The sequence below is a fragment of the Emydura macquarii genome, unplaced genomic scaffold (genome assembly GCF_026122565.2).
Source record: "Emydura macquarii macquarii isolate MOO-44397 ecotype Brisbane River unplaced genomic scaffold, CSIRO-AGI_Emac_v2 contig_1363, whole genome shotgun sequence".
In the NCBI taxonomy this organism is placed as follows: Eukaryota; Metazoa; Chordata; order Testudines; family Chelidae; genus Emydura; species Emydura macquarii.
Window position 1 is genome coordinate 5,943,476 of NW_027131500.1, and position 26,264 is coordinate 5,969,739.

General features: G+C 39.6%; 1 protein-coding gene across 1 annotated transcript; it reads left to right on the top strand.

The window, feature by feature from the left end:
* The first annotated feature begins 3,541 nt into the window (after positions 1-3,541).
* Positions 3,542-25,993, top strand: AGA (aspartylglucosaminidase). Its single transcript, XM_067551695.1, has 9 exons — positions 3,542-4,682; positions 8,812-8,965; positions 9,624-9,736; positions 15,468-15,580; positions 17,268-17,385; positions 18,531-18,606; positions 19,729-19,836; positions 22,733-22,866; positions 23,723-25,993. The coding sequence occupies exons 1-9, from the start codon at positions 4,544-4,546 to the stop codon at positions 23,821-23,823; spliced, it is 1,056 nt and encodes a 351-aa protein (XP_067407796.1). The 5' UTR covers positions 3,542-4,543; the 3' UTR covers positions 23,824-25,993.
* The last annotated feature ends 271 nt before the right edge of the window (positions 25,994-26,264 follow it).

The following is a 26,264-nucleotide window of genomic DNA, read 5'->3' on the forward strand; positions in this document are numbered from 1 at the left end:
CATTCTTTTTTCCAAAATACAAAAAGGCACCAGTCTACAATAAGAACAAAGAGTTGCTGAGGCCCCTATTCTGCAAAGAGAACCATATGGGCAGAGTCCATTGATTTCAATGGGGTTCTACTCAGGGATCCACCCACACACTTACCTTTCCAAGATTTGGATATCATGTCCTCTAAAATGTCTATGGAGCTTATCATCTGATGTATGTTGTCCAGTTTTGATTGCGTTCCTAATTCAGTGAAATGCCAATTTACATTTACTGATACCATCACCAAATCATAACAAAATTATATAAAATGGATTCAGAGCTCATAAACTGCCACATTTATTCAATATTCTGATTCTAGCAGCCATCTTTCCAGTTACCTTAATATCAACACTGAAATAGTAAGTAAACTCAACTGCCAGTGCCAAAGTAACTTTCAGGGTTGGGGGTAGAAAACAGTAAGTTGCAGGAGTTGTCCGACAACTTTATTATTGCGATGGATCATATTTATGAAGACATAAAGTTACAAACAGTTGTAATAAAAAAAGCAGTGCCAACAATGTAAAGTGGTCCATTACATGTTCAGTATGACAACTTTATTACTGCAGTGGACCAGTACTGCAATTACAAATGGGATATATATTACACATAACTTGTTTTGAGGCAAGAGAGCACCACAGGCCAACATATTACTGTAAGATCATATAAGACACAATAATTACTTTGAACAGCTACAAAAACAAGAAAGTGAGCCATCATGATCTGGCAATCTGGTACAACAACTTTTTTTTTTTTTAATGAAACAAAATATTTGCAACAGTAATAGGAAGGAAGAAAAACATTATTTCCTCCAATTTAGGTTTTATTAGGGACTAATGGAGGACATCTACTTCCACAAAACTACTCTAAATAGACCAAGATAATACAATAAGGTAATAAAAAAGTTCTATTCAATTAGTAGCAAGATGGACTTAATTTAAAAATGGCTTGAATATCACAAATCTTCAATGTTAGCAAAAATGTACAGCTATGCAAATTTCAACAACAAATGCTAATCAAACAATAAATACCTATTTTGGTTCACTCAAGGAAAATGTTCTCTAGTTTGGTGTTCTTTCTGTGTATGGATCTGTTAATTTTAGAAAGCCATAAAGCCAAATCAAGGTTAAAAATGTCAACAAGTTACAAACTAGAAGTATAATAATCAATTGGATTTCATGGCATCAGAATGTGAAACATTTAACAAGCTCGAAGTGGCTAAGTATGCAGTTTTTGAACAGATGATCCCAAATGAGACTGCACAGTTGAAACTTGGGTAGAATCCGGCCGCTGTAGGGGAGAGGTTTTCTTAGGAGAGGTGAGTTTCTCCCTGTTTTTATTATTTACTCAGTACCAGTCAACTAAGGAATTGACTGGTGCACATCTTAGAGTGAAGTGTGGATTCTTGCAAAGAAAGTCTTTTTTTAGAATATTGTCTCTCCCTATCACTTGCTAACAGGATTCAACTTCTGGAATCATCACTTTGTTTACTAGATGTGCCATGTTACCTGTACCAGTATTCTAACTTAGCTTTGGTCTGTAGCGTGCAGTTAACACTCAAGATAGTGGCAGACTGAGGTGAGCTTCCATTAATACAGAAAGGAAATCAGAATTAGATTACCAATGTCTGTGGAGGTACAAACAAGTTTCAAAGTCAATAATATTTTTAAAAGAGTTTACAACAGAGGCAGAATTAAAATCAAGTGCTCAAATAACTGGGATGTAGCGCCTCTCACTGCAAAAGCTATGATGCTCTCTAAATTTTGCTTTCAGTTTTGCTGGTGTAAATCCAGATTACTTCTACTGACTTTATTATTGGATTTGCACTGGTATTAGTTAGGCCAGAATTTGACCCTATGTGTTTGTTTGGTGCCTAGGACAAAGGAATCCTGCAAAACAAATAATAAATAACATTTTTATAGATGCAATAGATTAATAATTGTACAAACTCCAGTTTTCAACTCTGCTACTAAATTTTGAATACAACTTTCAAAGAACTGTCAGAGACAAAACCAACCAAATCCATATTTAAACAAGCCTCATGACCCAATGCCATGCTGTCATGTTTCCTACCAAACATACAGGTTCTTTAATTGGTCTGCCTTCTAAGCTTTCATGGTGCAGATGTATCCATCATGATCTTCCCGTCAACAAAAGCTGTATAGGCAAGTTCTTCATTACTTCATAATTGTCCATATTCTTTTATATTTATCTTGTTAAAAGAGCTATAAAAGGTGTTCAGTATCACAGCCAATTTAAAATAGTGGCTCATTTTGTCTTCCTTTTAATTTATTAACAGGCCTACTTTCTTGATAGTAATTTTTTCTCCTTATTCCCTTTAGCTAGCAGTAACTCAGACTCTTTTTGCCCTTATCTTTTCCCTGCAAGCCTTATAAAGAGATATATAGCAGAAATAAGAACTTTAATATCAGAAATGAATTAGCTAACAGGGTATTTACCTGAATAAGGTTTCTCTAGACTACTTGCAGTTTTACTCTTGGGAAATCTTGGAAGCTAAAGTTGAATTATTCTTGTGTTCAGCCCCAATATTTTAAGTGTGTTTTATTATGTTGTTGACTTTTGTAATAAAGGATAATACTGTTGCTTGGTGACTACAGTAGCCTTCCAAAGTTTGTGGATTGTTTTGTTATAATAATAATAATAATCTAGCTGCAGGCTTTTTAAATCAACTTGGGTGTACTGACAATTTATTCACGCCTACAAACTTAACCTTGCCATATGTAAGATCCAGACAGCTCATCTTCCTCCTTTCTGATGAATTGTCTAGATATGAGGTCAAATACATTCCTGGTTCAATTTCATTGAATTTGGCTCATGATATATTCCAGAAGCCCAATGACATTTAGTGGAAATTTTTTTCTCCAATACCTTTATAACAGTTCATCCCAGTTCTGAAAGCAGCAGCTGATTTATCTTGTTGTTCATAAGTAATAATAGATTGAAGATAGTAGTTGCTGATAAGCAGTTATTCTGAATACAGTCAGTGTCTATTCTGGGGTGCTAACTAGGGCTTTAAAATTATTCAAGCTGCTATAATAATATGTTAATCGCTTTTAAACTATTTGTTGCAGATGTTTTTAATCAGTACATTTTGAGCACACTTGGCAGGATTATTAAATTATGTGATATACATTGATTGTTTCTCCTTTAAAAAGAGAAACTTTAGGAAGTCTGTTTCATGATTTGCCACAGCAGTAAAAGATCATGGAAAGTGGTTAAAGTCCACCACAGAAGCACTCCCCCTTTGCTAGAAGAGACACTCATACAAGAGCAGTATTCCACCTAGAAGCTGGTGAACATGAGTCTTGTAATCATATGTAGAAAGAACCTACTTTTCCCCTCTAAGAACATTGGAACCTGATTTATTGTGTTCATTCTTAATCACTGACAAACTGTGGTTTAGTTGTCGGGCCCTCAAAAATCACACCCTCAGCTTAAAAATCATGAGATGTTTTAAAACAACAATTTTGGGATTCTTTTTATTTGCCTTCTGGTTTTTGTGCCTTTGTAGGGTTCCTCTTTTCAAGCTTTTCTCTGCAATTATGATGGCTTAAAATCCTATTTTATTAAAAATAGACAGCAGATATTCTCCTGCTAATTGCAAGCTCTGGAGCTGCAGTCTTCAGACAAACATCAAGTATTATGACTCTGCAACTACAGCAGCGCTGCAATACAATGGTCATGAAACAAATAAATACGCATCTCAGATGGGGGATAGCCTGCTCTGTGCATTGCTAAGTCATCCATGTGGCAAGAGTGCTTTCCTGTCCAGCAAGGGTGCTTGCCCTGATTCAGGGTGACAGCCCACACCTTGGCCTGGCCTCACATCATGGGTCCCCAATGCCTGGGACATAAGACATCACCTCGAGGCCGACTCCCCCTCTCCTGCGCCATGGCCCCAGCTCTGACCCATGGAGCTTGGTGGAGGAACCGTGGGCAGCCTCATCCCGGGGTGGATGGGTCAGAGCTGACACCCAGGCACAGTAGAGGGGGTCGGGCTCTGGCTTGTCCAGCTCAGGCCTTAGCCTGGTGCGGAGGGGGGAGGGCAGACTCCCAGCTCCGTCCTCTTGGCACCAACCCCCTGCACCGAGTCGGTCTCCCTCCCCAAGTCCCCAGCCAGCGCCGGGCGGGGCGCGAGGCAGCTCCGCCCAGCCCAGCACACGGGCTCTACCCGGGGAGGAGGGTTGATGGCGGTAAGAGCCCCGCACAGGACGGGAGAGAAGGGAGGGAGGAAGCACTGAACAGCGACGCTGCTTTAATGCTCCGCCCGCCGCTGTAGCAGCCGCAGCTCCGCCTTCCCCAGGCGATTGCGCGCGCAGCGCCCCTGCCTCCCCGGGGGCCGGACGCGGGGTGCGCGCGCCCTTTGGGCATTGTGAAATGAAGTTGTGATCTCGTGGGTGGGTGAGGTCACGAGATCCGGGAAGCTGGGGACTGACCGACGGCCGGGAGTTCGCGCCCGGCCCGGGGAGGCGACGTGTGTGCAGCCAGCGCGCGGCGATGGGGTTCGGCGTGAGCCGCCGGGCGCTCCGCCTCTTCTTCCTGCTGCTGCTGCTGCTGCCGGGGGCGGCGGGCAAGGGACCCGCTGCGCTGCCGCTGGTCGTCAACACCTGGGCGTTTAGGAAAGCAACGGAAACAGGTGTCACTGGCTGCGGGTTTTTCCTCGTCGTGCTGCTCCGTTGGGCTGGCGGCCCCTACGGGCGGCGAGCTGGGGCTGTTGTCCGCACCTGTGCAGTGCACGGAGCGGTGCAGCTCTGAGCACTCGCTGCAGTGCGGGGATTGCCTGCACTGGGGTCAGGGTGGCTGTGACTCATGCCATGCCTTGCACCCTCGCCGTCTGTGATGCTCGCGTCTGGCGGGGGGGAGGCTGGAAAGCAGGAAGATATGCTGTTCGCTGGGGTTTGTTCCTGCTAGTACAAGTATTCAGAAAGTCCTGGTTGTGCACACGGGTATACTGACTGACAACATACAAATCCCCCCTCTAGCTCTATGCGGATTTATCTAAACTGCTACAACAGCTGTGTGTAGACGAAGAAGTTCCTATACCAACCTCTTTACATTTTAGTGGAGATCAAGCTAGTGACAAGAGAGGTGTTCAAGCAAAAGGAAGTGAAACTATAATTCCTCAGTTAAATGCTCGGGGGGTGGGGACAAGGGATGTGTCCTTATGACATCTGGCCCAAAATTTAAGTTTTATTGAAAGCTTGGGGAACCACAGAGTAACAGGAGTGTTTCTACAGTGCTGGCTGTAGCTATAATTTAAAAAACAAATAGTAAAAATAGTTTTTATATAAATGCCTATTCCCGACCAATATTTGAAACTCAAATAGTACACCATTAGGAACCTACACACAAAGCTAATTTGTTTGTTTTCCTTTTTTTATCTGCTCAGTTTGGACCATGAAATGCCATAAATGGGGACAAACTTGAGTTTTTAAATTCCTTTCACTTCTAATGACCTGAATAGATATTTGTAACATAGGTATGAAAGTGTGCTTGAAATACATTTGTTTAAAAATTTAATGTCTCTTCAGAATCCATCCCCCCATAATTCTTCACCATTGAGACTTTAGACAGCAGGAGTGCTGAATCTGACCATTATCAATGTAGCATTGGTCTCTAGGGGAGTCACGCTGACAGAGCTTAATTAGGGCAAAACCACAATTCCCTTAAAGTCATCCAGCCCTCTGGCTACCACCCAGACAGCCAAGTCAAATGTGACAGGACTTAATGAAAATCTTGTCTATCATCTAACAAAGTTCTACCAATCCCAGAGGACCAGAAGCAGTACACACCAGATCAGTGAATATTTCAGATCTTACACACAGCCAAGTCTTATTAAACTATTATTTATTTTTAAAAAGAGGGTATTCGTTAAAATATCATTATACATAAGGATGAGATGTTTCCATGGCCTCATATACCTTCGAAAGCTTTCAGCCTTAGTTTGTGGAAATTACAGGCACACCATGGAGTCCAGGGTCACATGAGCAAATCACATGGCTTTGCATGCTTTGATGAGTCTAGGAGCAGCTATTGCCTATATTCTGGCTGAAACATTCACAGAAAGGCCCATCTGTTGGCCCCAGGCTTCTTCCGTGGTCTGTTGTGTGAGCTAAGTGTCCTTTAATGGGCCATTAACTTGCATAGGCCATTCACATGTGCTGGTTAGGCAAGTATACAAACTACCTTGCAGGTGTTACCCCAGGAGTAAACATGTTTGAAATACAGGTATATAGTTTATATTCATAACTTCAGATACAAAGATGATAAATGCATATAAATAAGATAATCATATGTGATAGATCGTAACTTTTCCAGTGCTGCTTTACATGACATACTTTGTATAAGGTTTGTTGCTATTGTATAACAGTGGTAGCAACAATGAATTTATGCATGGTCATATTTTAATCATACATCACAATCAAATTTTGGTTGCTCTGTTTTACCTGTATTAGGAGGCATATATGCTGATTTACAGATAAGATGGGTATTGACTCCTACTGTCACCCACAAAGACAGGAACAAGTTGTAGAGACAGATTTAGAAAATGTCTAGCCTGTGTGCTACAGTAATTTTGATATTGTTTCTTTTATGAATTATTTCTTGTTAGTTAATTGAGTTATTCTGAAACCTGATTTAGTCAATAATGAAAGATCACACTTGCAATGTTAAGTCCTGTTTCTGAAAACAATAATGCACATTAGGTTAACAACTTTTGAGTAGTCTCACTGAAACAATGGGGGAATTACTCAAAATAGTAAAGTTTGAGTATGCCTGTCAATCATGTCTAGTGGAGGTCACAACTGTGAGTGCCAGTATTAGGTCAGACTGTCCAAACTGGGCAAACACTCCCAAACTGGTGGTATATCCTATTGTTAGATTTAACCCAACCAGCAACTTATGTGTACTACTGGGTCACTTTTACTAGCTCATCCATAAAGCCTCTGACATGTCCCCTTAGCACTCCAGTCCCATTTACCACCCAAAGAAACTGGACTATTGTGATGAAAGGTTATTAAAACCCCAAATCACCACACACTGAGTTCTTCCAGATCCAAAAAGCCAGTCACTTACCACCAGGCCAAGATACACTTCAGATCTGATCAAATACAATTCTGCAGCCAAGCCTTTAGTAAACTAACTAAAAATTTATTAACTAAGAAAAGAAATGAGTTATTCAGAGTTTTAAAGCAAATAAATTACATTACAAGTGAAATAAAGCTTGTAAATCCAAAATGCTAGCAGGGATGTTATATCTGATAGTTTTTTATAAGTTTCTCTGGTTTGTCCAAATAGTATTGGGGACCAAAATCGTTTGTTCAAAATTTTTTTTGTCAAAGTTCAATAGTCCAGAGATGTGGTAGGAAAGAAGAAAGAGGTAAAAGGTACTATTTGTTCTTGCCTTTTATATCTTGACCTTTCTTCTGGAAAAATCCTAGCTGTTTGATGGAGTTAGATAGGCAATGCACTATGTGCAGAATCAGCAGTTCTGCATATGAATTGCAGATTTTGCTTGCACCCTTTGTGTGCTACTGCTGCTTAGTGTCTTCAGACAAGGCATGTGGAGACTCACATTCACAGCTCCTTTTGTTATTCGTGAAGAGCTAATGTGTAGCTGCTTCCCAGACTCACAAGTTTGAGTTACAATCATATAGCAAAATTTCATCACTCCATACACAGTGTTGATATACACACTATAACAAGATGACAATATGCAGCAGATTATAACTTTATCAATAATACTTTACAATGCATGTTTTGAACAAGATTTAACACAATTTTGCAGAAGTGGTGACCATATTAGTGTAGTTGGTCCCATTATACGTCACATAGGCACATAAATATTTTCAGGATCTGGGCCCATGTCCTAATTCTGCAATTTGTTCCACATGCGTGGATCCCTGCATCCATGAGGGACTCCGTTAAATTCATGATGGCTTCACATAGGCTCAGGGCTCTGACCCAGTGAAACAATTTGCAGGATCAAAGCCCTTGGGCCAAGTTCAGCAGAGCCATTTGTGTGTGACTCACATAAAAGGCTTTTTTCAAGCTACAGACTAGATCTCAAGGGACAGAAGACAGAGAGGGAGATGGATGGGTAAGAGAAGGTTATTTTAACTGTTGCATAAAAGTTGTTTATAGTTCCTGTTTGTTTGTTATACACTTTAAACAGTGTTAGGTTTAATTTTATGCCTTCCATTTTTAAACTATGGTTAATTCTCTCTGAAATGGTTCTTGAGAAATGTTTTTAATATACTTGTTCCTATTATATATCTATTTTATATATATATATAAAAAAATCTTTAAATATGCCATGATCCTGCAAAGCTGTATAGACCTAATTTAGGCTCCATGTGGGGCTTGGATATACCTGTGTGAAAGAGTTTGTATGTGTGGCCTTGGTATCATTCATGCCTTGGAAAGGAGGAGTGCTCTAATTACACAACAGTAAATTAGTGGGGGGCTGGGGTATTATATTAATACAGTATAATTGTGAATACTTTGGCAACAACTCCCCACTACAAAAATCTCTTTATTTCCTATTCAGAAACACTAGTCAATTATGCAAAAAATAGTTGACTTTTTTATATCCTAAATAATATTTTCTCTAGATTTGTAAGAATCATGTAAGAATGATGCATGTTATACAGTTTACTTTTACCTGCATACTTGGTATAGCTTCTTGTGTGTTTTGGTTTTTAAATTTTAAATAAAATATTAGACAGTAATTATTTTCACTTACCAGGTGTTTGTGTTGATTACAGCATGGTATACCTTACAGTCAGGAGGCTCTGAGCTGGATGCAGTAGAGAGAGGCTGTGGTCAATGTGAGATTGAACAGTGTGATGGAAGTGTGGGGTTTGGAGGAAATCCAGATGAACATGGAGAAACAACATTAGATGCCATGATTATGGATGGGTAAGAAAGTTACCTGGAGAAGAGAGTGATCCTAGGTATTTTTAGTACAGTTTAATATGATGTAAAAGCATTGTTATAGGTACCGTGCCATTGTGTTGATGTGTTTAGTAGTCATTTCACTGCACTCAAATTCTGATATTAATTGATGTGTTTGCGGGTACAGTAGAAAGAAGGAAATATCCAGTCAAGCAAAGAATAAATTGCCATGGCACCAGGATGTTTGGAAGCTAACTGAGCCTTTTTGTTGCAATTCCCGACATTCATTTCCAATAGCCTGGTTACCAATGGCCGCTGAAGAGCCACTCGGCCGACCCAGGGGCCGCCGAAGAGCTGCCTGGCCCCCCTGGGTCAGCCTCTGCTTGTCCCCCCTCCCTTTAGCATATTTTTTAGTAAAAGTCAGGGACACTGCAGGATTCTTTGAATTTCTGTTTCTTGCCTGCGACCTGTCCCTGACTTTTACTAAAAATATCTAGGACAGAATCTTAACTTTAGGTATTGCAGAGTAGAGATTCTTCCTGAAAATGAAACAATGTATAGTACATATACGACTGTCTGAAGAGGCAGTGAAAGGCTTACTTTAGCAGGATTGGGATATTTGGATATCCTGTTTAATATATGTAAGCTTTAAATATTTCTCACTTTCACATTCTTTTTTTAGAAACACCATGGAAGTTGGGGCAGTAGCAGATCTCAGACGTATAAAAAATGCTATCGGTGTGGCACGGAAAGTGATTCAGCATACTAAGCACACATTCTTAGTGGGAGAATCAGGTAATTATGTACTTTATTCAGTTATTTCTAAATCTTGCCCTTGTCTTAATAAGGAGACTTAGGATAGATGAATTTTGGTGATGGAGGAGTCCCCCACATATATATTCAAATAAATGCTGTTAAGTAATTCAAAAACATTTATCCTTCCTTAAGTTTATTAAATATCTATGAATTACCAGATTTTTATTCTGCTATTTTTGCTCGAAATAAAAGGAAGGGTTTTATATTCCTTCTACAGACTTTGCTACAACTATTAACTTGTAATGCCATGGCTGTGTTAATATCACTGAAAATGCAGATGCTAAGTAAAGATGCTCTGATATAAAACCTACATAAATGGAAGCTGGTACATGCCAATATTTCATTTAAAATACCAGAGAAGCTTTACTAAAAATATGAATAGCAGAATTGGTACCTAATTTTATTTCAGAGTTCAGTTTCAGTATGAAATTGAGCACAGTCATGGTACTTTGCAGTTTAAAACATCATGAAGACTTTCTGCCTCAAAGAGCTTGTAAATAAATTAGGTGCTGTACAGCTTGGCACAACACACCAGGTGGTGATAAAGTCTAAAAACAGTGGAGGTTTCATCTTTTTAAGGTAACATAATATTTTATTGGTGGACTAATACCTTTAGACTTTATGGAGGAAATGTTTCTAGGAAGAATTTGAATAGGGAATGGAAGATTAATTGGCTCACAGTTAAATGGTTTTTAAGAGTAGGGGGCTGCATGGAGGAAGGCATGAAGACAAAGATGAAATTTAAAAAAGAGGTGATGTACAGTCATTGACATGAGAGGAAGATGAGTTTGGCAGCAGCATTTTGGATGGAATATAGAGAATGAAACATGACAGAGATGGTTGCTGATGTTGATGAGAGGACTCATCTAGGGCTGGAAAGGGAGGGCTGGAGTTTGACAGGCTGTATATCTCCTTTTAATTTGAACAGGAGGTGGTCACTAGTGGCCTTCCTAAGGAGTATCAGTAGCATACAAAGGATCCAGGAGGGAATGGGTAGAGTGGGAAGTAAAGAAGGTCAGAAGAGACTTTGTGCTTAAAGGTGAAAGGGAGGTTTGGGATGGGGTAAACTAACAAATGGATGAGAATAGCAGATCTCTGAAATACAGTAGAGGCTCATTAGTAGCAACACATCAGTTCCCTTTTGCCATGTTGCCCCTAAGCGGCTGTTGCTGTTATGGGAAATGTTAACAATTCACAGTAAGGAAAGTTTATCCCAGGGCAATGTGGCTAGTAAGCAGCTGTTTCTCTTACAAGATGTTGCTGCAAACAAGCATCTACTGTACCAGGAATAAATTCTGAGAATGACTAAAAATGAGGGAGATGGAGAAGGAGGGAGATTAGTCATCAGGTGAGTGTGTAATTAAGGAACTGGAAGCTGCCAGCAAGATAGCCTTAGAATGTGAATTCAGAGTGTAAGAGGATGGCATCATAGGTAAGAAGGTCATGTGGTGAGGAGGATAGAAAGTTGTTACTGCAAGAATCAATCTTTTTTTGAAGAAATTAGTTAGATAAAGGGGCAGATGAAAAGAGAAATGGAGATAGGTTTGAAGAGAGAATCAGTGGGGGTGACAAGTTTCAGTGCCATGTGTCAGAAGGTGAAAAAGATGGGGGGTAGGGGGGAAATTCTTTGTAAAGGAAGATGGAATGGTCATACAATTTTATCTGCAAATGCTAAGTGTAAAGAGAGCAGGGATGATGGAAGCCAGTGTGAGTAGTGAGACTGGATGTAGGACGGGCTCCTGCCCGGTGTAGTTCTGGTGGCCCTTCCTCGGGCCCAGGCTCAGAGGAAGGCCACTGCACCTTCCTATATCAAAGGGGAATGTTAGTGTTTGCAGGCTTTCGCCCCGGCCCTCAGGCAGGGCGGGCGGGCAAGGAGCAGTGACCTTGAGTCAAGTTGGTGGTAGACGCTATTCGCTCTTTAGGGTTGGCAAGGATCGGGAGGAGGGGAGGGGGACGCAGGCCCACCCAACTCCACTGCGTCCCAGCCCAGGGCCCTAGCAGTGGCACGGGTGTTGCCAGTCAGTCGGCGGGGCTCTCGCTGCAACATGGCGACTGGGCTTACCCCTATTACAGCCATGCCTCTGGCTGTCCCTGGGCTTCTTCCTCCCCGTATTCCCCAGTACCTGCGTCCGCCGGTTCCTCTGGGTCGCCGGGATACACCGCCCAGGGTAGACCAGTCAGTCCCTCTTTGTCCACGGGGGGTAGAGTGGGAAGCTCCTTGGCGAGGAGCAGCTCCTCCAGATCGCAGGGCTGGGGGTAGGGTTCAGCCTCTGGCAACTCCTCCAGGTCTGGTCCTGCCTCCAGAGGTTGGGCGTCCGGCAGCTCCTCCAAGTCCGGACCAGCTTCCGGGCAGAACTCCCAGCTCTCTGGCTCAGGGGGCTCATCCCAGCCGCTGCGGCCCCGAGGCTGGGCCCGGCGCTTCGGGCCTGTGGGCCTTGGCCAGTCAAGTGGGCCCAGAGGCCCGATCCAGGCCTTAGAGGCGGGCCGCCAGGGTCGCTCCTGGGGCCTCAAGGCCAGGAGAGGGTTACCTGGGGCGGAGGCCTGGCGTGGTTCGGTCCTTCGCTGAAGCCGGTGAGACAGTACATCTGCCTCCGGCAGCAGCCTTCTTTCTTCTGAGCTACAGGGCCTGCTTTTTATGGCTGCCATCCTCCCTGAGGCCCCGCCCCCCCTGCTGCCGGGTTGGTCGTCTGGCAGGACCTATTGGTGGCCAGCTGTCCAGTTGCCGGGCAGACTGTGCTGCCGGTGTGTCTAGCATCTGATCGGGTGCTTGCGGCCCTTCCTCGGGCCCAGTCTCAGAGGAAGGCCATTGCGCCTTCCTATACTGGGAATTAGTAAGGCAAACAGTGATGGGAGAGGATAGCAGACTCACAAGTGACTAGAGTGAAGAGTGTAGAGTTGAACCTTAAAATCAGTGGAGGTGAATATCTGTTCCAAATAAAGTAATAGAAACAATTGTTTTTTAAAATGTACTTAGAGCAAACTAGAATGACTTCTTGTAAGAGTTTTTTCCACAGAATTGTTTCTGCTTTTTATCAAGCCACATAGTCAGATCATTCCTTATTTCCTTGCTGATACCCATATTCTACATGTTTCTGCTTTCATTCTGAGAGTAAAAGATACAATATTGGAAACCAGCATAGTCTCTTAATTTTTCTGTCCACACAATCTTTTTGAATGATTGACAATAAAAAGAACACAATTGTTCCCTTAACTGTTCAGCGTTATATACAATGTACTGTAATTGATGGTATTTTAATATGTGGAAAGTACAGTATATTGTTCCTGGCACTAAAATTTTAATGGAAATTCATGTTACTTTTGGTTTTCAGTATTGTAAATAATTGAATCTTACATTTCTGACTTCCTAAACTGTCCTCAGAGTCCTTTTCAGTTTAAGTGCCTCCAAATTATATCAGATAGGGAGGATGATTAGATGCTTTTATTTATTTATTTTTTTGCAAAATCATGGTACCTTAGTGCACACTGCCCAACTGCTTCCTGGAATAAAAACAGGCTACAGAAATCCTAACAGGAGGATCAATAAACATGAACAAGCAGATTTTTCTTAGCTCACTTGGTCACTTACTTGTTTACTCTAGGAATATGTCTTCACTGACAGTGGCAAATTCGACACCATCAGATCGATTTATCCGGATCGATTGAGCAGGTCTTCATTTCTGCTCAATCTATCTGGAAGTTGATTCAGTAAAACCATCTCCCCAAAAAGCATAGCGCTGCATTTGACGGGTATGCATTTCCTGTCGGTGCAGTGTAGTGGAGACAGTGCACAGAAGAGGATTTAGGAAGTCGACTAAGTTACGCAAGCTACTCCCCATAAGCATAAACCAGGCCTCTCTACTGGAATGTTGGTAAACCTTTCAATAACCTGCCTATCACTCATGAAACTCCCAATACATGCATAGCTTTAGAAAAGCAATACAAAATTAACTTTTAAATCAGTTGAAAGTTTTGTAATATTTGGATAAGTGGAAACATCTGAGAATCTTGTAAAACTATGATTTACATTCACATAAATATCAAACGAGTCAAACATGGAAGGGATTGGTAACTTAAAAATCTGTAAACAATTCTATCTGAATTTGTTTTATTCCAGTTAGATAATTCCAAAGATTACTGTAAGTAAAAGATGAGAGATAGCAGTATTTTTTCTATATTTTTCAGTTAATTTACTTTGCATTTGGCTATACTTTGTGGCAATTACTTTCATTTTTTCTCCTGTATAGACAGTCAATTTTCCCTGCTATTGATGTTTGTTTTTCACACAGTAATATTTTTTTTTAAACAGTCAAGAAATAAATAATCAAATTTAAATTTTAGGAAAGTGATAGTAAAGCCACAAAAACTATCAGAGAAACTGAAGGGCAGGTATTGATATCTGAACCTATTTCTCTGCTTACCTCATATTTTAAAAATATCTAGATATCAAATTGATAGTGTTGTTGTAATTAATTTGCTACTTACAAATTATTGCGTGCTTAAATTAAAATTTGCCTGTTATACATAGCACAGTCTCTTTTGGTTTTGGGTTGCATCTGTCCTGTTTAAAAAGTGTCTGAAGTGAAAGCACTCTCAGCATAGTCATAGAGAACATAAATCTAAAATAGTGGTCCTCAACCTGTGGGGTGCATCCCCCTAAAATGCGGGAGGGCGTGGCAGAGCCTGGAGTACCCAGTCCCGCTCTGCCTCCAGCTCAGACCCAGCCTCCGTCCCACTCACACTCCCTGGCCCCAGCCATGCTCTGGGTCCCCGGCCCCAGTCCTGCTTCGGGCCATGGCCGTGCTCCTGTTCCCTGTCCTGAACCCGGTTTCTGGCCACACTGCACCCAGCCCCCGTCCACGCTCCCTTATCCCACTCCAGGCTCCAGCTGCAGCACCAGCTCCTGGGTGGGGACACAGAGCAAAAAGTTTGGGAACCAGTGGTCTTAAATGAAGAGACAAAAAGATACAGTAAATAGCATCTCTCCTCCTAGAATTGTGGGATATAGTACTCTCAGAAAGGATGAATTGGATGATAATGGTATATCAGTGTAATCTCTGATAAATTGATTGTCTGAGGAACTATAGAGCAGTGGTTCCCAACCTTTTTGGCTTAAGGGCCACAGATATCATTTTTACAACCCTGAAGGGCCACCAGTCTCTGCCAGCAGCCCCCACTGCAGCCAAATGTAAGGAGTTCAACGAGGAGGCTGCCTCCCTCCTCGCTGATCCCCCATCCCCTTGGTTGCAGCAGGGAAACTGCACATGTTTTGTAGACCCATGCGCTCCACCTGGGTCCGTAGGCAATGATTCCCAGGGGGACGGGAGATCAGTTCTCTCCTCCTTCTGGCTCTAGCAGGGACCCCATTGCCTAGGGACCCAGGCAGGGCGTTTTGCTCTCTGCTACAGCCAGGGGAAGGGGAGAACTGATCTCCTGTCCCCTTGGCTGCAGCATTGAGCCTGCATCAGCCTGTGTGGCAATGTACTCCACTGGTCCTTGGCAGCGACTTCCTTCTGCAGCCAGCAGGAGTGGAGCGGCAGGCCACTTTGAAAGCCACCGTGGGCCACAGGTTGAGAACCACTGCTCTACAGTTTCAGGGGGATGAGCTGTATATAAACTAATACGTCATCTTGATCTGAACATATATTGCATACTAAATTACTCATGTACTCATACTAAATTATTGTTGAATTTGTCTTTTTCCCTGCTAAAGCCTCACTGTTTGCTGAAAGCATGGGATTTCCATGTGAAGATTTAACCACTCACAATTCTCTTTCAATATATTTAAAGTGGCTTAATCAAAGCTGTCAGCCAAACTACTGGAAGGTAAATATAATTGTTTTATTTTAGAAATTTGATCACACAACATTGCTCGTTACTCTTGACTTACTAAACTAAAGAAAGCAATATTTCATATTTAAGGAACAAAGAATGTTCCATTAAACATTCTTTAAAAATCCTGGAATTCTTGCTTACTTGATATACTTGGGGACCAGAAGTTGCTTGCTATCTGATTTGCAGAATACTGTTAATGTTAATACTGTGATTTTTTTCATTCCTGAATTTGGTAGCAAATCCTAATCGTCAACAACAGAGGATGATTTCTCAATGATGTAAGAGTGCAGAAATTTAAAATTGAGTCTCTAAATGAAATCCCTTACTTAAAATTAAAACCTTGATCTTGCAGGTATTTAAGCATGTGAGTGACTTTACGCATGCAAGTAGTCATAGGGACAACTCATAAGCTTAAGTCTTTCCAAAATTGAAGCCTAAATTGGTAGCTGTAGATGATGACGAACATACTTAACACGCTTGTCTTTGTGCACAGACTGTTATGTACTTGCAGAGCCCACTCATCTGTAGATAGTGTTGTCTTTTTTTTAATCTGAAATGTGATGGAATTGAGCCAGTTTAATTTGGTACATATTCTCTTGCTTATTCATTTTCTTGAAAAAGTGTCCTGCCTAAAGTATTACTTTAACTAAACTTTAGTCATCTTAAGTACAGGATGCTCACTTTATCTCTTAGTGTGGTGCTAACAGCAACTTTGTTTTTGTGGTTTCATCTTGCTGAGGAATGCAAACTTGTTTTGACCAAAGAATGAGTCTTGTGATTGTTCTGCTACTTTAGTGCAACTAGAGAAACAGACACCCGTACCTCACAATATTGAAAGCTAATCAACACATCTCAGAAGAACATAAAAATGGTCCAGGTCAGACCAATGGTCCATCTAGCCCAGTATACTGTCTTCTGACAATGGTCAGTGCCAGGTGCTTCACAAAGAATTAATAGAACAGCTAATCATCAAATGATCCATCCCATTGGTCATTGCCAGCCTCTGGCAAACAGCAATACCTGCCTATCCTGGCTAATAGTCATTGATGGACCTATCCTCCACGAAGTTATCTCATTCTTTTTTGAACCCCATTATAGTCTCGGCCTTCACAACATTCTCTGGCAAAGAGTTCCACAGGTTGACTGTGCGTTGTGTGAAGAAATACTTCCTTTTGTTCATTTTAAACCTCCTGCCTATAAATTTCTAGTTTTTGTGTTATGAGAAGGAGTAAATAACACTTCCTTATTTACTTTCTCCACACTAGTCATAATTTTATAGACCTCTATCATATCCTCCCTTAGTCGTCTCTTTTCCAAGCTGAAAAGTTCCAGTTTTATTAACCTCTCCTCATGCGGAAGCTGTTCTATACCCCTAATCATTTTAGTTGTCCTTTTCTATGTCTTTTTTAATACCAATATATCTTTTTTGAGCTGGACAACCAGATCTGCATGCAGTATTCAAGAATTGGGGGTACCATGGATTTATAAAGAAGCAATATGATCTCTTTGCAGGAATAAACATAGCTTTTGTAACTTCAGTACAACTGTACATTAAAAATATGAAAATATTGTGCAACAGTAGTTGTACAGTGATTTTAGATTTTTTTTGCAGTAGTTTGTTTAATATTTCAGTAAAGATGCATTTTAAATACTTACATGAATAAAATATTAATTACAGAATGTAATACCAGATGCTTCAAAATCCTGTGGACCATACAAACAAGCTAAACAATTAAATAGTGAAGAATGGATCAACTCACAGAAAAGAATAAATATTCATAATCATGATACAATTGGTAATTCTTTTTAGTTATTTTATGTTAAAAGATTTATTCACTTTTTTGCTTCACGATCAACACAATCTTACTGAGTTCAAATAAAAAAGTTACTTCAAACTGGTAATATACCAAATATACAGCACCATTTTCAAGTATATGTGCTACTTATGCACATGTTACAAAGGAGTTGGTTGCAACTAATTTGTCAACTTAGGGCTTGTAAATCTAGAATCTATTTTCATCTTCCTTCTACTTTTCAGCTTTTCATTTGAGCAACAGCATTGTCTGCAAATAGGTATGCTTAAAATAGGTTAGGAGTAAAGACTTTCAGAGTTTACTGGTAAAGATTTTTTTATTGTTGGGGCATAGACAATTTTTGTATGTTTTTAAAATTTCTTGTTTCATAATTAATTTTTCACATGTTGTCCGCATAGCAGATATTCCAGAACTGCAGACTTCAGAGAAACATTTCCAAACACTGCAGTACAGATTATTTATCTGTATTTTTCAGTTAAATTATATCTTCTACATTTTGGACTGGATCTTTGCCAATTTGTGATTGATTGTCATGCATAAAATCTTCAAAATTTTCATTACCAAGGAATTACCACTTAAAATGTTAAGTATTAAGACACGCACACATTCATCAAAATACTTAAGAACATGCCTAATTGACTTCAGGGGGATTACTTATTGCTTTAAGAATCTTTCTGAATTGAGGCCTAAATTCTTAATTTAATTCCGTAACTGCTGGAAGTGGCCAACTTTGGTGGATCATGTGGTGAATGGTACATTTGTACTTAATTAAGGTTGCTAAGCTTTTTAAATGTATTTTAGGGGGGTTATGTTTATACTAAAGGCTTTTTGGACTTTTTGACATTTGGATAAAATAAATATTCACTAGAAAATTTAAATTATACATACTACTTCTGTTTTATCAAGAATGATTATATATAGCCCAGTTTTCAAATGTTTTAAAATACCAATATTTAGGTCCCTCTGAAAATGATAGATCAGATGTAAAACTTCAGTTTGAAAATAGGGCCCTTACAACGGCTATCAAAATATGACCAGGTTTCATGCTGCTGAATTGTAACACTGATGTTTTAACAAATATACTAGAAATTATTCTTGTTAAGCTTCACCCTTGTTTATATCTATAGGCATGATTGTAATTGGTGATTCTGGAAGTGTTGCAGTGGGGACATCTACAAATGGTGCAGACCACAAAATCCAGGGGTTAGTATTTGTAGTTTAAGAAAAATACATATGGTATTTGTAACCCTTGATTTCATCTAATTATCTGTGTATGTGAGGTGATATTTTGCTTACCTGAATGATCATGTTTATACAGGGACTAGCACAACAGGGTCCCATTTTCTGGTGGGTCTTTTAGGTGCTTCTGTAATTATTATAATGTTTCGTGGGCTTGTTTTTTCAGCTTTGTACATAAATATACTAGAAGTTACTTTAAGCCTACTTTTGCTCCCATTTAACTCAATTACTTTTGTTTTTTTATTTTCAAATGGGAGCAAGAATAGGCTCTTTATGAACATTGTCTAAAGCATGAGTGGATCTAGGGTTACCCTGTATATTTAACATTGACTTGAGTTTGTTGCTTCATGCTTGTATTAGCCTGGTAGCCTCTTTAAGAGCTTTTTTAAAAAGAATAGTACATAGGAAATGAAACACTTTTTCTCTTTTTAAAGTTAAAGAAACTTATAAAAAATTCATGTGCGTGATAAATTTTATTTTATCTGACCCATTAAATATCTCCAGAGCTTTAGAAGTCACAACTGGATTGAGGAATGAGGGCTTGTTTACATGTGGACCATTTAGGACCTAATCCTTAATAACTCTGTATGAACTCTCTTATTCAAGAATGAGTGCCTTTTTCCAAAATTACTTAATCCACCATGGAAGTGGATTAAGCTGAACCAGAAACCTTCTGTTTCTTAAAGGAAGAATGCTCTGGAAGGCTGAAACTCTGGACCAGTCATTATTTCACCAAGTGGTATTGCTTTTTTCTTGCCAGTGTGTTGGAATGTCCAAGTGTCAACCTTTATTACTAAGTAGAGTATATCATTACCATGAAGTAAGTTTAGAAATTCCTGGAGTATGAAATTGTAAAATCCTGCTGTTCTCATTGCTGTTGTGATTGATTGATTGATTGATTTAAACAAGAATCCTGTCTAAGAGTTTGCCTTTAAATATTGGGTCTAGCTCTGCTCTGGTACACTGATGCAACCCCCCTGGCTTCAGTCAGGTTGCACAGTAGTGCAGCTGGGACCAGAATTTGGACCATTATAACTTAGTATCTTCATTTTAACTTTATGGGCTTCTTTTCCTTCCTCTATTTAGTCGTGTAGGGGACTCTCCAATAGCTGGAGCTGGTGCCTATGCTGATAGCACAGCTGGAGGAGCTGCAGCCACTGGAGATGGTGATATCATGATGCGCTTTTTGCCCAGGTTTGTCCCTTTGGGGAAAATTGCTTACATTTTTGCCAGAAAATTCCTGTGGAAAAAAATCAACAACAAGTAAAGTGATGAATTAAGAAAATGGTCAGTTTTATTGGCTTATTGTACATATTTGGCCATCGCTTGCTTTTTTTATTCATGCCAATTAACATGGCCATAAAAACCAGACTATCTCTGCATCCTCTCTTACAGATAACAAATCATTTACCAATTCTTTAACATCTTTTCCACTACCTCATTGCAAATACCATGAATGTTGCCAAACTTGGGTTTTGACAGAAGAAATTAGTGGATTCCAGATGTAAAGGCACTCCCCCAAAAATGCCTTGCATCCTGCTCTCAAGTTTCAGTTTGGGAACGAACAGGTCTAAAGTGCTGGGAAGAAAAAAAAAAGTGACTAGTTTTCACAATAGGCTTCACAGCAGTGATCCAAACTATTCAGGCAACTGAACTGGCCACTATAAAACTCTGGCTGCACAAATCAATGCCTGCCAGCTCACATTCACTTGTAAGTCTTGTAGACCTCAGTGGATCTTGAGCTAATCCAAATCAGTTTTGAAATAAGAGTAGAAAATGGCATAGCTCATTATGAGTCATTTTGGCTTTTGAGAGGCTAACTATGGCACTGCATTGATTTATTAGCTCACAGACTAATAGTTAAGATGTTAAGTCATCATTTAAGCAGCCTGAAGAATTGTTTGCAAAAGCTTGAAATACCAGTGCTTTATACATACTGGTTTTGGGAAATGACTGGAGTAGAAGACTAGAGAAATTCACAGTGGGTAATAGATCTATTGCCTAACAATGAGTCAGTCCTTTTTTCTGTTTATGTCCGTGTGCTTGTTCTTGTGCAAATTAATGACAAGTATGTGTAGTCTAAAGCAGAATAACACTGAATTGTCAAAAGTCCAGAAAACAGTAATTGTTTTCACTTATGAAATGTTGATATATGGTATAAGTTAATATCTCAAAATAATTGACTAATGAGGAAACAAATTATAGAATATAACTCTACATTCAAATTTTTATCAGGTGAATAGATTTTTTTTTTTTTTTTTTGGTAACTTGTATCTCTATGACAGAAGAGTCACAGAGATAAGAAGTCCAGAGAAGAAGAGCTTCCCAAAATGTGAGAGTAGTCCTCTTCCAGTGTGCCAGATTTGATGCTCATTCCCTCCTTAGTTGAGTTTTCTTATTGTAACGAGACTTAGTGGCTTGACATGTTCATGTTTCCTGAAAGCAAAATAGAATACTCTTTTAGGCCCATCTTTTGCCGTTACCCCTGTTCAAAATTGTTGACTTTGAGATTGTGTATTGTGGAAATGCAGAACTAGTCAGCAGTATCATTAGTCTAATGCAGTGGTTCCCAACCTGTGGCCCAGGGCCCAAAAGTGGTCTGTGGGGGGCTTTCAAAGTGGCCCGCTGCTCCTCTCCTGGCTGCAGAAGGGAGCTGCTGCCTAGGGACCCAGGCGGAGTGTATTGCCATGGGAATAAAAGACCAGTGCAGTATCCTTGCTGCAGCCATGGGGATGGGAGATCAGCGTTCCCCTCCCCCTGGCTGTAGCATGGAGCATATGAAAACCCTCTGCCTGGGTCCCTAAGCGTTGAGGTCGCTGCTGGAGCCAGGAGTGGAGCATTGATCTCACCTCTGGCTGCAGAAGGGAGCCACTGCCTAGGGACTCAGGTGGAGCACACAGTGCTACAGGACACATGTGGTTTCCCTGTTGCAGCCAGGGGGATGGGAGAGTCTCCTTGCTGAACTCCTTCCATCTGGCTGTGGTGGGGGGGAGCGGGACTGCTGATTGAGGCTGGTGGCTCTTCAGGGTAGTAAAAATTATATCTATGGCCCTCAATCACTGTTCTAATGATTAAGGCTAAGATTCTGTCACGGGTATTTTTAGTAAAAGTCAGGGACAGGTCACAGGCAATAAACAAAAATTCACAGAAGTTGTGACCTGTCCCTGACTTTTACTATAAATACCCTGGGGGAAGGGAGAAAACAGCTGCTGGGGCTCACAGCTGCTCCAGCCTGCTGTTCCCTGTTCAGCAGCAGCCCAGAAGTCCTGGTAGTTCATGGAAATACATGGAATCTGTGACATCCAGGACTAAATAGTATCATTACTAATGTTATTACTATGTGTTATGTATTATTACTATGGATATGAAGGTATTTAACTTTGATTTTGCATTTAAAATAAAATACCTTAGAAATAATTAAAAAAAAACCCTTGTGGCTGCCCAGCAAATCTGGGACAACTTTAAAAAAAAAATTAAAACAAATGGAAGGTGAGTTGGATAACGTGCTGCATCTCCACATGCATGCTCCCCCATGGACTTACATAAGAAAAAATATTCTTTTACCACATTCTGACTTCTTTTTGCAGAAATTCATGATTTTCTAAATAACTTTGAAAGCCTAAGAATACTAATGACTTTTTACTTTTAGGACAATTTTAAAGTTAGGTTGTTTATTGAGAAATCTGTTCTTACTCTCATATAGACCTTTTTAGAAACTAGCAATAAGGGGTGGTTTGAAGTATTGGCATTTAGTCATATGACGAGGAAGAACAGCAGTTCTGCAGTTCTTGGGGTTCTGTTGTTGCGAACTTCAAGCAGAAAGGAGTTGATCAGTAGCTTAATCTCCAATTTTGTATTTGTGTTCCAAAGAAAATTATTTTGCTCTATTATATTAAGTGGACATGTATGCAATATTTTTGTAGCGCTAACTGAATATCATAATATCTTCAGCATGGGGTTTTGCTCTGTAGTTATTTCTTTTCCATGTATTCCAGTAATTGATTGAGTTTTGATCTATCATATTTTAAATGTCTATTTTGATTATATTCAGTCACAATGAGTAACACTTCTGATTTGTTTCTTAAATCAGCTATCAAGCAGTGGAGTATATGAGGACAGGAATAGATCCAACTACAGCTTGCCAGAAAGTTATTTCCAGGATCCAGAAGTATGCTCCATGCTTCTTTGGTGCTGTTATCTGTGCCAACACAACTGGAAGTTATGGTATATCTTACTGTTATATTTTGTTCAATACAGAGAACTAGGACACAGGCGTAGAGGTGGATTTTAAAGCAGCAGGCCATAACATTTTTTTAACTTTAATGAATGTTGGGGGATGAGGGGGGGCTGTCCACTCTCAATATCAAATATCAGCCATTTTATTAGGTTCAGAAGTACATGATTAAATGGTATCCTGCCAAACAGCCAATTAATCCAGGTTGGCCCTCTTCAGCCTAATATCTAAGATTTGCACAGAACTTCCATGGAGAAGTTAGTAAATACTTGAAACCATGTACAACCTCAATTTCTCATACTTGAAAAAGTATGATTATTTGAATGTGCTTTAAATAAAAAAAAAAAAAAAAAGCCCCAACTTCTTTCAGACATGGCATAAGGCAGTCTGAATGTGACTGTAACACAGCTTCAAAGCAATCCAAGATCAGTCATTGTGCTAGGCATCTCATTAGTGAACTCTTAGATCACTAGAAAGTAAAATTTGCTGATCAATATGGCTTATTGGGTAGACTGCTTGTTGTATATCTTTGATCTCTTACTTCCCGAAGCTCTGTGTTTGAGAGGGTAGAGTTGGAGGAACACATTACACTCATCAGTATTAAGATATATTTTTTTCTAATTACATTACTAAGTGCACTACACTAGTCATGGGCACACTGTTTCCACGTGGAAAGTAAAACGCTTTTGAGAAATCCCAGTGTTAGGTTAAACAGATTATGAAAGGAAATTGCATCATTGTAGCAGTATTAATAATTGGATCTTTAGAAGATGAAATACAATGACGCATATACTAATCCTAAAGGGAATATGTCAAGTTATTTTTTTTTTCTTTTTCCTTTCCCAGGTGCTGCCTGTAATAAAGTTCCAGGATTCACTCAGTTTCACTTCATGGCTTATAGTCCTTTGCTAAGTCAGCCATCTGAGCAAGTAGTAGACTGTATTTAATTTTTTCTATATCAACTGTATTTACACTTAAAGACCAAGGAGGGAAAAAAGGCTGAAAAGGCTCACTGATTGTCATTTTACAAAGTTTTTGCAGTTTACTTTTTCACAGATATTAGGAAGAGTAATATATGTGGGGATAGCACATATCTCTTTACTTTTTTATGTATTTTATTACCATGTCACCAATATGTCAGTAAATTTGATCGGTGGCTGCTCAAGCTAGCAAACTAATTTATTAGTCTGGCAAGTTATTCTAAATTGTGGTGGGCAAGTTGTCTTCATCTACAGGATAAATAAAATTGATTTTGTAGATTCCAGGGTACTGTGTAGAGACCCAAAATATCTACTAATGATACAGAGACATTTCAGAATACTCTGGTATGCTTTAAAATGGGAAATACGTTTTGGAACCAGTCTCAAAAACAGATGAAAGTTTGCATGACTGTTGTACCAAGAAGAACTGGAGAACAATTTCATGATTGAATGGAGAGGAACAAAGTAAGTGCTTTTGTGGTGGTGCATCACTGTTTGATGATGTTCTGTCACAGTGATGCAGTATTGCATTGCGAATGTTACCCTTCAGTGTCAGGAAGTTGCTTCATTTTGTGGCTTTTTCTCACTCAGGTACACTATATCTTCACTCCCTCCTTCTTTTACTTCTGTGAACAAATGGAGATGCTTCTTACTCCCCTTCTAATCCCAAAGTAGAATCCCAGCAACTGACTGACTCATTTTCAGAAGATGGTTTCCATGCTGTGCTTCCCTTTTCACTTCCCATATTGTGTTCTTTCAGTGTTGGCAGTGCTTCTGTGATCGGCATTCCACTGCTGCCTAAGATTAGGTAAAGCACCCCTCAGATGTACAGATTCCAAACCGACAGGACAGTTTTAGAAGAACTGTGGGTGGAATAAGACTGATTTTTCTGTATTACAACATGAATTATGGCTAGTGAAAATGGTAAATCTCTTTATTTTAGCAGACCTTTTTGGCAACTGAGCCCCAGATTCTTAGAACTTTCCTTCTGATGCCTAATTATGGAAATACAATATTTTCTCCCACGTTTCCTCACAAGTCATTATGTAAAAGCTTATACTGATGGGTCTCTTGTCCGTGATGTTTGAATATAGACAATAGAGCTTGAGATGTAACTGAGATGCAGGAGGCTTCTGTATTTTTTCCTAATATAGATTTGTTTTCTTTCTTTAAATTACCAATCACCAGTAATCTGTCCCAATTTAGGATTTACTACAATAATGCAACTTATAAAAATACTTCTCATTTCACTGGCAATTTTTTTTAGTTTGGGATTTTTTAGTTGCTGTTTATTTGTCCAGTAGTTTATTAAACTGTACTGTTTTCTTTAAACTTTCCCTAGCCACAAACAGGCTGCCACTTCAAATATGTCACTCCCTTAGTAACTTGTTACTGTTCTTGTGGATACTTCAGTTTTTAAAAAACTCAGTTTCTTCTCCCTGCTTTCTCAGGTTGTGCTAACCTTTACCCATAGATGGTGCTCATATACACCTACTTGCATAAGTTTTTAAAGATTTGTTGGTTCTTTCAGCATCAATTTTCTCCATCTAATTAGAATTTTCCTATCCCCAGTCTGCCACCTGTATTGAAAATTGAATTATGAAGTTAACTCAGTTCTCTTTGCAAAATGCTTAGTGAAGGGAAATGCTTCCTTTGTCCCACTCCTCCTCTCCCCCACACCCTTTGTGAGTTACAACTGGAAAGGACCAACTGCATGTATACAGTAGAATTTATCTTTAGAGACCAAAATTATTTGAGTGACTAGCACCCTGAGAAAGTGCTATTTTTCATTCTGTCTCCTACTACATCTCATTTGCAGACACCAAGTTTCATTTAAAATGTACTGCCACATACTGTGGTTCTTTCCCTAGATGTTTGAAGATCATTTTAAAGGATCTTTGATCTTCCTTCTAACTTGGCAGGCTTGCTGATCAATTTATTAAATCAAGAGCTTGAGATTGCCAAGGAAACTTAAAAGAGGGAAAAAAATTAAAATGACCATATCATATCATAAATATTTTAATTAGCTTTGTCTACTTGAATAAAACTACTAGGTAATCTGAGCATACTTTAATGTAGCTTAATAATTAGCTTTTTGTGTCCTTGTATACTCAGCATTAAAATGGTCGTTGCCTTATGTTCTGAGTTTCTGTGTTTAAAAGCTGGAAAAAGCTTCCAGACAAGAATGGCTGTTTTGTTTTCATTTTGTTTTAATGACATGCTGTTAACTGTTCTGTTGATGAAGTTATATTTGGAGGATTCATTTCCTTCAGTAGGTGTTGAATGCTGGATGAAAAGATGCTTTAAGAACACTTTTGGAAGGTTTTCATGGGTTTGAATTAACTCTATTCAGAATGTAAAAGTCAATTATCTGTACATCTCTTTAGTTTTTATACAAACAAACAGTC

What these genes read in the sequence shown, in the direction of transcription:
- AGA (XM_067551695.1), top strand. Translation starts at nt 4,544, where the DNA reads ATGGGGTTCGGCGTGAGCCGCCGGGCGCTCCGCCTCTTCTTCCTGCTG. An exon ending in ATTCTTAGTGGGAGAATCAG is followed by an intron (nt 9,737 to 15,467) that starts GTAATTATGTAC and finishes TCCCTGCTAAAG; the next exon opens with CCTCACTGTTTGCTGAAAGC. An exon ending in GTCAGCCAAACTACTGGAAG is followed by an intron (nt 15,581 to 17,267) that starts GTAAATATAATT and finishes TATTAATTACAG; the next exon opens with AATGTAATACCAGATGCTTC.